Source organism: Gopherus flavomarginatus, chromosome 7 (assembly GCF_025201925.1).
Source record: "Gopherus flavomarginatus isolate rGopFla2 chromosome 7, rGopFla2.mat.asm, whole genome shotgun sequence".
NCBI lineage: Eukaryota > Metazoa > Chordata > Testudines > Testudinidae > Gopherus > Gopherus flavomarginatus.
The window spans coordinates 78,848,568-78,861,766 of NC_066623.1; the positions used below are offsets into that span (position 1 = coordinate 78,848,568).

Sequence of the window (13,199 nt, forward strand, 5' to 3'; positions counted from 1 at the left end):
AGAAAAGCTAATATGGATGAAAATATGCAGATGGTCCAAATCAATTTTAAGGCATAAACTCTGTTCACAGCAAAGTTACACTGCTAGCTTTTGATACAATAGTTCACAGTTTGGTGATCTTATCATCCTGTCTGGAATTCAGCACTGATACTGTAGCTCAGCCACAACTCTGGAATAAAAAGCATGCAACAGTAAAAAATACTAAACAGTGTTATTCTGCACATGCATACAACATAATGTGGAATTAAATTACCAGGCTCAAAATGTCGGGACTAGTTCGTCCAGTTGAAAAGGCATGTTGAACTTCTATTTGTCCTGTTGCATTCTTACCACAGATATAAATGTCATCATTCCCCTGGAAAAGCACAGATTTGCCCATGTCAGTGGTGATTGAGTAAAGCTGCATGCAGATCTTACAAAGGAAAATCTCACACAAACTTTGACTGGAGTTTCAGGTGTACCAAGACTATGGAACTGAGCACCATAATAGTAATAAAATCAAAACTCAACTGATATTTGAGGGTACCGCTACATTAGAGACAATTGGCATATTGTCCAGTAACTTTGCACCTTAAATATAATCTTCCATTCAATTTCTTGCAAAGGAGCAATAGTTAGAGCATGCGTATAGCACGTGCCACTCTCATGATACAAACCTTTTTTCCACTGTCGCTCTAAAGAAGCCACTGCAACAACAATCTCCTTTTACAAATAACCTTTCATTCCAATCTAAGGCACCTATGCTTTAAAAGATCTCTGTAACTAAAGTAAGTCAGTGTGCCTGGAGGAACTACATCATCAGCTTTTCATTTTGGGGAAAAAATGCCTAAAAGATGTTTTTATATTTTTTCCACCACTTTTCACACATCTGTGTTAAAAATGCAATTTATTGATCAAGGCCAGATTTAACACCATGAGAGCTTAAAGTTAGGTTACTAAATCCATATGTTGGTACTTGTATAAATGGCCAAGCACTCAATGAATTCAATGGGAGGCAGCTCAGAACTTCTGAAAATTTGTCTACTCAGAACATGATTCAGCAAAACACTTGAGCATGTTAACTTAAGTGCTTTGCTAAATTGGAATCTTATTTAGGTGCGTAGCTTTAGACTTCTATTTTTGAAATCTTGTCCTGCAGCTGTTTGAGTTGCAGATGTCCATAACACTACACTTTAATAAAAAAAGGAAAAAAAAAAAAGATTACTGAGATGTATCACTTAAAGGATGTAGAGCTACATAAAACACGACAAGCACAATGGTAATCCAGTTCCCTAATGGTAAAATATGAGTTATGTTTAAAGGCCAAATTCTGTATTGACTCAGACTGATACCCCATTCAAATAGACTTCAGAGTGTAAGTGCTGAACTGGGTGATAGAAAAAATATCAAGAAAAATGAAATCTCATAAACAATGCAAATTAACTGGAATTTGAATCTGGGTTGCACAGAACTGTAATATTATACCAGTGTTTGTTATTCAGGTAATGTGCTATGGTGCTTCATGATTTCTTAGAATTTTGAAATATTATAGATGATAACTTCCTAACTCAAAAAAAGTGATGCATCCAACATGGGGGAATTCTGTACTAGACCTTATAATGACACATAAAGCGGAACAGATCACAGAATTAAAAATTAATGGTATCATAGGTACAAATGATCATAAGTTGATCACATTAATAATGTGTAAAAAGAATAAAGTACAGACCAATAATATATATATTTGGTACTTTAAAAAGGCCAATTTCACAAAGTTGAAAGCAATTATGGGCCAAATCAGCTAGGAGGAAGAATGTTATCAGAAAAAGGTAAATGATAATTGGGAATTATGTGGGTTAGAGGGGAAGTGAAAGCAGCTATAAGATCTAAAACAAATGGAAGAAAGGGGAAGTTGATAGTAATGAATATAAATCAGAAGCAAGGAATTACACAACACTGAAAAGAGAAACAAAGGGACACAAAGAAATATGTAGCCATTAGAGTTAAGGATAATAAGGTATTTTGTAAGTGAATTAGGAACAAAAAGAATCCTAACAACGATATTTTCCCATTGCTAGATGGAAATGGTAGAATTATCATTAGTAATGCAGAAAAGATAGAAGTATTCAATAAGTATTTCTGTTCTGTATTTGGGGAAAGAATAGAGGAGGCAGTTATATTAGATGATGATGATGATGATGATGATGATGATGATGATGATGATAACAATAACACTCTTTCCATTCCATTGAGGATGCTAACAGCAGCTACTAAAGTTATACATTTTAAAATCAGCATGCCCAGATAACTCGCACCCAAGAGTTTTAAAAGAGATGGCTGAGAACCTTGCTGGACCATTTTACTGTTGATTTTCAATAAGTCTTGGATCACTGGGAAGTTCCAGAAGACTGGACAAAAGCTGATGTTGTGCCAATATTTAAAAAGTATAAATAGTATACCCCAGTAATTATAGGTCTATCAGTCTGACACAATCCAATGGCTGGAAGTTGAAGACTGGAAATAAAGTGTAAATTTTAGGTTAATTAACCACTGGAACAATTTACCAAGTGTCATGGCGGATTCTTCATCATTGACATCTTTTAAATCAAGATGGAATGTTTTTCTAAATGATATGCTCTAGGAATTAATTTAAGGAAGTTCTATGGCCTGTGTTATAGAGAGTGTTAGAAGAGATGATCAGGTAGGTCCATTTTGGCCTTGAAATCTGTGAATAATCAACACTCATACTAGCTTTCCTAAACATAGTGGAACTCTCCTGCTCTACAGGTCTCCCCTTTCTCTCCACTGTAATCACTGAATAGTTTCTTGTCAAGTTTCCACAGTCTGCAAAACAGAACTTTGTTCTTGTTCCAATAGTGTATTCAGTGATAGTATCTTACCATTTGTGTATCATCAGAAAACCCAATGGCTATATATCCATCAGAAAGGCCGCTCATTTCAAATTTAAAAGCGTCACCACCTAGTGACTCAGAAGACATGAAATAACAATTTGGATCATCCAGATTACACCCAGTGGGACTGATGAAACAAAACTTCTGTGTTCCACAGCCTTCACGTCCAGAGGTCTGTAATTTACGACAGCATGAAAAACTATTAGACAGTAAGTTAATTTACCAATATAAATTAGGCAATATTATCTAAATGAAGCCACAGTCTCCTATTTACCAAACCAAAACCTCACTTTCAACTCTTCAGCTGTTAGGAGAAAGAAAATAGATGGATCTATATGTAGAACTGTTGCCACCTTAAAGAACATTAAATACTAACATATCTCCCTATGCTTAGAATAGGGAGTAACTGTGTATGTCAAATAATTTGTTATTGTAACTCTGGGGAGATGCTGGCTTCTGAATTGCCAGCAAGTCTGCAGCTGTTTAGAACATTTTCCTCTTTTTTATCCTCTTCTTCTTCCTTGCCACTTCCTTATTCAGGGTTGGCGTGACCATATTTACTGGACAAGCTCCATATGTTTTATGGAAATATACTTATGAGTGTGAATATAATGTAACTGGAATATGCTTTATGCAAAAGGTATCTTGTAAGGTATCATTACAAAGCTTATAATCTACCGAGTGTGTTCATCCTATTGGTAATTATGTATCATTCTTGTATCTGAAGCTAGAAATATGAAGTATAACTCTGAAGTTCTATTGTAATTATGTAAAGTGCGGGCCATTAATGGTAGTTTGGAAGCTTGATAGCTCCCATTGACTAGGACAACTGGTTATAAATGGCTCTGTTTACTTGCAAACCTCCCTGGATATGTGAGGGCCAGCCCTGGAAGAATGAGATCTCACAGGATATGTGACCAGGTCACAGGATACCAGAAACCATCTTAAACCTGGTCCTTTTCCATTTAAAAGGAGGGGCAGGGATCCAGAGAAACAAAGGGTTCCTGCCTTGGGCCTGTCATAAACCCCTGTTAAGGGTTAATGCCTCTTTTACCTGTAAAGGGTTAAAAAGTTCACCTCGCCTAGCTAACACCTGACCAGAGGAACCAATGGGGGAACAAGATGTTTCAAAAGGAAGGAGGGAAGTTTTCCCTTTGTTTAGAGTTTCAGATTCAGCCGGAGTGAAAAAGATCAAGGAACCAGCCTCTTATCAGAGTAGTAAGTTTTAGAAAGGGATAAATAGGTTTATGTTTATTTTCTTTGTAACTTGTCTTGGTATCATTAAGGGAATTATCAAAAAATTGGGTGTTTGGGTATTTTTTCTTTGTGTAACTAAATTTGTGCCGGGGAACATCCTCTGTGTTTTGAATCTGTTGTCTGTGAGAGTAGCTGGTATGCTAATCTCTCCCAGAGGGTTTTCTTTCACTTTTCTTTTCTTTAATTAAAAGCCTTTTTTTCTTAATACCTGACTAATTTTTTCCTTGTTCTTTTTTTTTTGATTCAAAGGGATTGGATCTGGACTCACCAGGGATTGGTGGGGGGAAAAGAGGGGGGAGGGTTAATTTCTCCTTGTTTTAAGATCCAAGGGGTTTGGATCAGTGTTCACCAGGGAACTGGTAAAGTCCTTCAAGGCAACCCAGGGAGGGGAAAGTTTTGGGCTCCAGATACTGAAATTCTGGATGGTGGCAGTGTTACTAGATCTAAGCTTGTAATTAAGCTTAGAAGTGTCCATGCAGGTCCCCACATCTGTACCCTAAAGTTCAAAGTGGGGAAGCAACCTTAACAGGGCCAAAGCTATAAAAGGGGGTAGAGCAGAACAAGGGGGGCCGCCAGTCATGAGAAACCCCCTAGTGACCACCTGAGCTGTAACTAACAAGGCCTGTATGGGGTAAAGGACTGGGCCCAGAAAAGAAAGGGGTCTAGTCTGTGAAAGAAGCTTATTGGACCATGTCTGAGGGTGGGATTTACCTGTAACAAGTTTCTTAATGTATTTGTCTTAGACTTGCCTGTTTTTGCTTTATTTTGCTTGTGACTTACTTTGTTCTGTCTGTTATTACTTGAACCATTTAAATTCTACTTTTTATACTTAGTAAAATAACTTGTTTATTAATTAACCCAGAGCAAGTGATTAATATCTGGGGGAGCAAACAGCTGCACATATCTCTCTATCAGTGCTATAGAGGGTGGACAATTTATGAGTTTACCCTGTATAAGCTTTATACAGAGTAAAACGGATTTATTTGGGGTTGGATCACATTGCAAACTGAGTGCCTGGGTGCTAGAGATAGGTCACCTGCTGAGCAGTTTTTAGTTAAAGTCTTCAGTTTTGGGTGCAAGGACCAGACCTGGATCTGTGTTGCAGCAGGCTAGCATGTCTGGCTCAACAAGGCAGGTTTCCGAAGTCCCAAGCTGGCAGGGGAAACAGGCTCGGAGGTAACTTCAGCACGACAGGTGACAGTCCCAAGGGAGTCTCTGTGCTGAATCCGTCACACAACTATATCTTCCTATGCTTAGAACAGGGAGTAACTGTGTATCTCAGATATTTTGTTGTTGTAACTCTGGGGCGATGCTGGCTTTTGGATTGCCTGCAACTCTGCAGCTGTTTGGAACATTTTCCTCTTTTTTATCCTCTTCTTCCTTACCACTTCCTCATTCAGGGTTGATGTGACCATATCTATTAGACAAGCTTTCCAGGTTGGCTGTTCAAGCCTGACACCCTTGGTTTGAAACTGGAGTTTCCCTGCTCCTAGATGAGCTGCCTACTGAACTCCACTTGCCCCAGCAATACTTGTTTTCAGGCAGTCTTCATTTGCCTTGATGTCTTCATCATGGGGCCTCTGTGGCACTTTATAAAGGTAATCATGGCACCAGCTACCCCACCACACCCTGTTCAGAGATGCTGCCAGTTGCTCTGCAACTGCTTATTGGATATTTGCAGCTGTCCTGCATCTACAGGATGTTCCCCTAACTGCTACTTGGGGACATGTCTGATGGGAGATGATTGCTCCTTCACAGGTTCCTACATTCTAGCCGTAACCCATAAATTCTTGTCTAAAAATTATTTGTTTTAACACATTAGAAGTGGTTTTGATACACCTTTTAGTTCATGCCATAGATTTCAGTCTTGGCAAGGGGCAGACATGGGTCAGAAGCAGGCTGTCACAGCCTGCCAAAGAGCAATGGAGGCTCAAGAGCACCTCCATGCCCAACACCTGCAGGATGGAAGGGGTTCCTGAAATAGAAGGCAGAGCCTACAGACCAGCTGCTAAGCCAGGCTCCATCTTCTGGAACCCATCTACCTCCTGCCCTGGAAGAGGGGATGGTTCTAGTCCTTCTTTAAAGGAGGAAGGCTAATGGTTCCAGGAGAGATGGTTCCTTGCCTCCCTTCCTTAATTTTTATTTCTTATTTTAAAAAGCATAAACATAAAAAGTTGTTAAATGGTAATGTGAATATTCAGGTTAGTTCTATTTGTCTGTTGTTCTTTAGGGCCTACAGTATTGCCAATCCCAAATATTCAAAATCATGAGTCAGGCTCATCAAAAATCATGAGATTGGCTTTAAAATTACATGATTACATAAAAATGACAGATTTGGAGTTCTTTTTATTTTCCTTCTCCTTTTTGAGTCTTTAGGGTGCACTGGGATCACATTTCTCCCCAGCCAAAAGAGCTAGAAGCTTACTTTTTCTTTAAGAATGAAGGCTGAAATCATCAGAGCTGGGGCTTTAAAGAAAATAATTATCATGAGACTTATGAAAAAATCATGAGAGTTGGCAACACTGGGCCTAGAACACCACCTCCAACATAATTGCCCTCCATTACTAGAGTATGAAGATGGCTCTTAGCCACACATTACAGCTCTGTGTGGCTTCCATGTATAAACAACACTGATGCCATATGACTCATTTAGCATCCTGCAGGGGCCTCCTTTCTGCTCCCTAACACTGTGTGATGCTGCTGCTGACTCCTGACTGCATATAGTATTCACTTGCATTGTGTGTGTGATATTACTCACACCAACAACTGCTACACTTTTCTTAGAGTCTTTTCCTCCTGCTTTGGCACGTGGGTGCAGGTGTTCCCAATCCCTGCCCATCATTCCTTCATTATGCTCCCCAAAACAACTTAATGAAACTGTTCTAGAGCCAACCTGCCATTTTAAACACACTTTTGTTTTGTTTAGGAAACTAAGTTCTAAAACAACAAATGGGAAATTTCAACCATAAATTCCACTATTGATCATGGGATCGTACAGATGATCCCAAATCCTCCCAGTACACTCCACCCACCTACTCTGGGGTTTCTACCCTGAAACCACAGCCAGATCAGATGTGAGAGAATTTTAAAAAAAAGCGTGCTGACTTGTTCTATGACATGCACTCACTGACTAATTAACAAATCTAATCTAGTGGGACCCCACCCATGTGTGGTTTTCACATTCACTTTGTTTTTTAAATACTGTAAAGTGGAGGAAAAGGAGCGTTTGCTCACACACCACCCCAACCCCCCCAAAAGGTCTTTTTAAAATTGCCCATAAACTATATAACAAAGGAAGATACAATTAGAGAAGTACAGCAGACATAGGTGCGAGAAGTAGGAGTGCTGCAGCACCTCTAGGTTTTGCGCCCAGTGTCCCGGCTACTGGCCCTGAACCCGACACTGGCTGTGCACCCCTGCCACCCAGGGTTCAAGTCGCTGGCCCCGCTGCTGTGCGGGGGCTCCACAGCTGGCCTTGGATCCTGCTTGGCCGCATGCCCCGGGGTCCCGCTCAGATGCTGGTCCTACATCCAGGGGCTCCGCTGCTGGCTCCAGGGTCCCAGCCACCAGCCTCATGCCCGGGGCTCCACACACCGCCACCAGCTGTGGCTCCAGCCTCGCCATCTTATCCCTATCCATGTCTCCGCTCCTGGCCCCAGCTCTAGGGGGCAGTGAGGGTTGCAGACAGGTGTAAGAGAGGTGCAGCTCAGCATCCCTACTCCAAAAACTGCTCCAGCACCACTGACAGCAGGTGCTCTACAAGCACACTTCCCCCAAGACTCTTGATATAAACTGTCTCTCATTCCTATACACATACAGCTGGCAGGCTGTTCCCTCTCTCTTTCTCTGTCAGGGTGCAGTGTGTAAAATAAACGACACTGCACATGATGGTACCAAGACTGGTGGCTGACTGTGTTGTTATCATGTGCTCATTTGTGAGTCCCAATATGGACACTGAGGTAAGTCCCTCCGCTTGAAGCGTTTCACAAAGGAAGGGTCTGGGTTGGGTTCTCAGCAGTGTTCTCCTCCTCTCCTGTTGTGGCCCCAGGGTCTTCCCATCAGGATGTGCTTCTGGGGAAGCCAGTTTCTATTCACTTGGACGTGCTTCTGGGGAAGTCAATTTCTATTCACTTAGATGAATGATAGTCTCTCCTCATTGCCTGTGGAGAGTCGTGTACTTGTCAGAGACTATACTGCCCGGTGCACTAAAGAGGTGCTCCAAATGCCGGCATATTGGTGGATAGGAGAGGTGGGCAACAGAGAGCTGATGCAATGCTGGTCGCACATCCCTCTTCAACTGCCAGCACTGAAGCGTGTCTGAGCATTCTGGTGGGGATGACACTGTGGCCTATGCTTTGGAGATCCACAAGCAATGACTTTAGCCACCATGCTTCCCAGGTGATTTTTAAAGTAGGTTATGGTTGCCACAGCATCCCTGTTATCTGAGAGGAAGGAAGCCATGGTGCTTTCAATCAGGGGTTGAGACATATTGCCATCAAATAGTGCTTCTTCTCCTTGATGGCTTGGAGATGGCAATTACCTAGAAGAGTAGACAGCACGACTCCCTAGTGCTTTTGCTCTGTTGATGGAAGAGGGTCTCCATGTGTCAATTCTCTCTCCAGCAGGCACAGCAATGGAATTTCTTGACTGATTCCCACCTCATTCTCTCTGACCAGCTTTATAGCCTCACGAAAATGCCATTGGATGTTGATTAGCTTCTACAGCAGTCAGCGGAAGGGTGACAAGTGCAGGCTGGTGTCTGTCTATGCTTATGTGGTCCCATGGATGTACAACACTTGCACAGCTTCTCAGTGCTTAAAAGTTGGGGGAGGTCACCAGGGGTCAGTCCCTCAGCCAAAAATAAATAGGTAAACACAAATTGAGCCAGGCCACTTGAAGCACTGTCTTACCAAAACTGCTGCTCCCAGATTGTGATGACTCCCCACTTTTAGCACGGCTTTTCTCTCGGCCCATACAGACATTCCAGCATCTAAAAGATGGAGTTCCATCTGGTCACCATCTCCTGCTTCATCTGGTGGCCTGGCAGAAAGAGTGAGCCTGTGGCTGTGTAAGGTTGTGTCACACTTCCCAGAATTGGTGGATGTGGCTGCAGATCTTCCTGGTTGTTGACAGCAATGCCTGGACTGGGCATCCCCTTTCAGAAATTCCCTTACAAACCAGACTGAGGCAGAGAGCAAGGCAAGGAACAAGCTGGAAACCACAATTATGCATTGCCTTTGTGATATTTAATTTACTGTTTGTTTCCACACCTTCAGCAGAGACAGCCAGGGGCCTTAGCCACTCCTCTGAGAGAACATACAGGTTCTCCATGTCCCTGCAAGTGTGTGGCTGTTCAAAATCACCCCCTTACAGTGAGGTATGCTGCTGACTGAGGGCATACCTGTTGCCTGTGCTGCTGCTGCTTCTGCTAACGTAATCAGTTGCCTGAACACCGGTCCACATATCAATGGTGAGATGCAACGCCCTACCTTCAGAATTACCCAGGACATGCTGCACTAAAAAAAGGCAATGGAGACAGATAACTTGAAGCTTTACAATTCAGATGGTGTGACTATATGGTCACACTAGGTCCTGTATATTTGATTGCCTTCTGAGGATTAGATATAGAGCAGAGACAGAAGAGCCTTTAGCAGGGCCCACTAATCTAGTTCCGTGTTGAATGGATGGCATTGGTAGAAATAGACTGGAGGTTCCGCACATCAGCGCTGAGTATTAAGGCAGCAGTTTAAAGAACAGACCCTCCAAATTACTTTCCCTGGAAACACCATCAGTGCCACTCCTAGGCAGGTGGACTGTGACAGCGACAGAAATCTGAGGGAATGCCATGAGTGTAGACAGGAGGGTTTCTGTACATGAAGAGCTAATTTAATTGGTTTGAGATAGGTCTGGTTCAGACAGAGGCTATACAATCTTTCCCCATGTGGCTCTATCAAATCGCCTCAATCCTGGCCTACAACATCTTTGCTATTCCCCTTCTCGGCCTCTCTTAAATTAAGACCGACAATTGCAGATTTTGCCCAAGAGGCAACTGCTACAATAGTTATATTTACAATCAAGTAAAACTACCATCACTATCATAAAGGTATTTAAAATGGACTAAAAGCAAATTAAACATCTAAGTTTATATTTAGTTTACAGTATTTGATTAGAAAACATAATAATCATGGAAGGAGTTTAGCTCTAATAAAACCTCTCACCAAAAGTTTCCTGGAAAAATTGTCCCAAATTCATTCATATGATTCACTGTTATGTATATTTGTGAAACAATATATTCACAATCATGTCAAAATGAAACAACTTACTGAGTCAACAGAGGAGCTGGAAGACACAAGAGTTTGACTTCTGACATCAGCCCAGAAAACACTCACATTCTGAACAACAGTTGCTCTGGAAACAAAACAAAATGAATACCACAAACATCGTTTTGAAGCATTATTTGGGGAAATGTTCTGATAAGGCACCAGTAATGTTTCTAGATATATGATAGACATCTTGCTGGCAGTAATCAATACTGACTTTTTCAAATAGATAGAGGCATTTACCTTCAGAGATGGAAGTGGGATTTAATTTTAAGGGTGTCCATTGTTTGGGAAAACATTGTTCAGTAACTACTTATGATAAGACAAAACTAAAAATGAAACCTCATCTTGACAGCATATCTTAAAAGTATTAAAAATGAAACATAAAGGCCAGGAGGTACTAAAAATGATGGGCAAATCTCAAATCACTGTCAGTACAATATTGCTAAGGGTAAGTTCTTTGCAAAATGTAACAGATTTTATTCCTTCTGCAAATTAATTTCTTTATGAAATGTTAGTATATTAGGAATCAAAAATGTACCTGAATTGTACATTTCCTGTGCCTGATGGTGCTACCCAAATTGCGGTTACATTTTGCTTGCTGTTGCGATTTGTGTGACTCATTGAAGAATTCTGCAATTAAAAACCCAGGCAAATGCTCAAATGAAAGAAAGTAATGCACTTTTTCCCCTGAAATATCATGAGGCCCTCCTCTCATTGAAGCAGTGATCCAGGATATTAACTGGTTCAAGCTGGCTGACTTTTAGAGCTTCCACTCATCCTTTCATTCTGAGCCAACTATTCCCTTTGAACAATACAGCATTCTTCCCATAGGGTGACCAGACAGCAAGTCAGTGGGGGACGGAGGCAGGGCCGTCCTTAGGCATAGGCAACATAGGCAGCTGCGTAGGGTACCTGAAAATTTGGGGCACCACTGGGTCTTAGTGTCCACCCTCTTGTTTTCCTATCCCTGTTTTGACCCTTTCTGCAGGCTCCCACAGATGGCTGCTCTAGCCTGGTGAGTCTTCCTTGGGAGGGAATCTAGTAGTTAAAAGTGAAAAAACCTCCAGCCTGCCAGACCTATTAGCACAACATTGAAACTGTTAAAGAGACATTCAAGGGGTAATGAAGCCATTTAACAGGCACTTGCCAACCCCAAGGTATATACTGACAGGTTTCAGAGTGGTAGTCCTGTTAGTCTGTATCAGCAAAAACAAGGACGAGTCCTTGTGTCACCTCAAAGACTAACAAATTATTTGGGCATAAGCTTTTGTGGACTAGAACCCATTTCATCAGATGTCCACGAAAGCTTATGCCCAAATAAATTTTTATACTGTCAGTTTCTGACTTTACTGACAAAAACAGTTGTGCATTAATGTAATATTTAAACAGAACATGTCAGTCTACAGGACCTTAGTTTAAAATTTGCTTTAAAAATATTTCATTAGTGAGCTGGTGAAGATTATAAAATCACATTTCTAAAAAATGCTTGCATAGAGTTTTAGATGCACAATCATCTTTAGCCTTAAATGTGTGGATCTTCACACATAGTTTTTTAAATAAATCCTTCAAAAGACTTCCCTTATCTAAAATACACATTTTAATTACTACAGTAAAAAAAAAAAGTGCTTCCAAGTCTTCCTGTCCTTTCTGTCCATCCTTCACCACCTCTCCCCCCACTCCCCACTGAACAGAGCCCTTAAAGGGACAACAGTCCTTCCCTTCCAGATAGCTGGACAAGGAGTTCCTTTCTTTACTTCTGACTATCCGACAAACTAGTTTTAAAAGAACCTTCCAGCAAAATCAGTACCTTAGTAAGACAAAATCCTTGTTATACCTAAAAATCTTTGGAAACATTTTTTTTTAAAGTTGGTGAAATTTCATAACCATGTCTCTTGTTATGGAGATCACACAAAGTAAATTACTGTTCCCTTTTTCTAAAAACAATGAACATTGTTATGAACACACTAAATCTCTCTGATTAATTTAAAAGAATGTCTTTGTTTCAGTGAGTTAAATATGTAGTAATCTGGAATGCTGGCTTAAGATTTGAGTACATTTAAAATATAAATTCAACTTAGAAATACTGATGAAGAAAATGTAAAACAGAGAAGAGCTGCATCATGTATTCCATTATATGTAATGTTGTATTCAGCAGGACAGCTGACTCACCCTTACTATGAAGTTTTTGCAAATAAATCTCTGACAAACTTCAGGGCATATCAAAAAACCTGTGACTGACATTTTTTATTCCCAAATTTTAGTGCTTTTAATTAGGTACTTTCTTCATGTCCATTTTGCATGAGGGAGAGGGCATGGAAGTCTCTGCGGGGAACTGTGACTCTCTGCCACCATGAGGCAGGCTGGACACCTCATTATCCTTTGCTGTCAAGTCCCTCCTCCCCCTCCCCCACCCCCACCAGGCTGTGAGCTTGGGCTGCCATCCGGCATAGGGGCACCAGTTTAATAATACTGCCTAAGGCCCCATAAATCCTAAGGACGGCCCTGGGCAGAGGGGAGGAAATAGGAGCCTATATAAGAAAAATACCCCAAAATCGGGACTGTCCCTATAAAATCAGGTCATCTGGTCACCCTATCTTCCCGGTCATCACCAGCAGCAAAGATAATTCCAATTACCCTGGAAATGAGAGGGCAGGCAGTTTCCTCTGACATCATTATATTTCTGAGTGACCAGCAGCTATTGCGCTGGAAATAAAAATACAAAGTCCCC

The 13,199-nt window shown here is 41.2% G+C and overlaps 1 protein-coding gene across 2 annotated transcripts in view; it reads right to left on the minus strand.

The window, feature by feature from the left end:
- Positions 1-13,199, minus strand: part of LOC127054771 (putative ferric-chelate reductase 1) — a 56,044-nt gene that overhangs the window by 24,352 nt on the left and 18,493 nt on the right. For both annotated transcript variants that reach the window (XM_050960955.1, XM_050960956.1), the window contains 4 exons: positions 11,010-11,101; positions 10,472-10,556; positions 2,880-3,065; positions 254-355 (listed from right to left, as the gene is read on the minus strand). In XM_050960955.1, the coding sequence (XP_050816912.1) occupies positions 254-355; positions 2,880-3,065; positions 10,472-10,556; positions 11,010-11,101 (465 nt within the window). The remainder of the gene's footprint in view (positions 1-253; positions 356-2,879; positions 3,066-10,471; positions 10,557-11,009; positions 11,102-13,199) is intronic.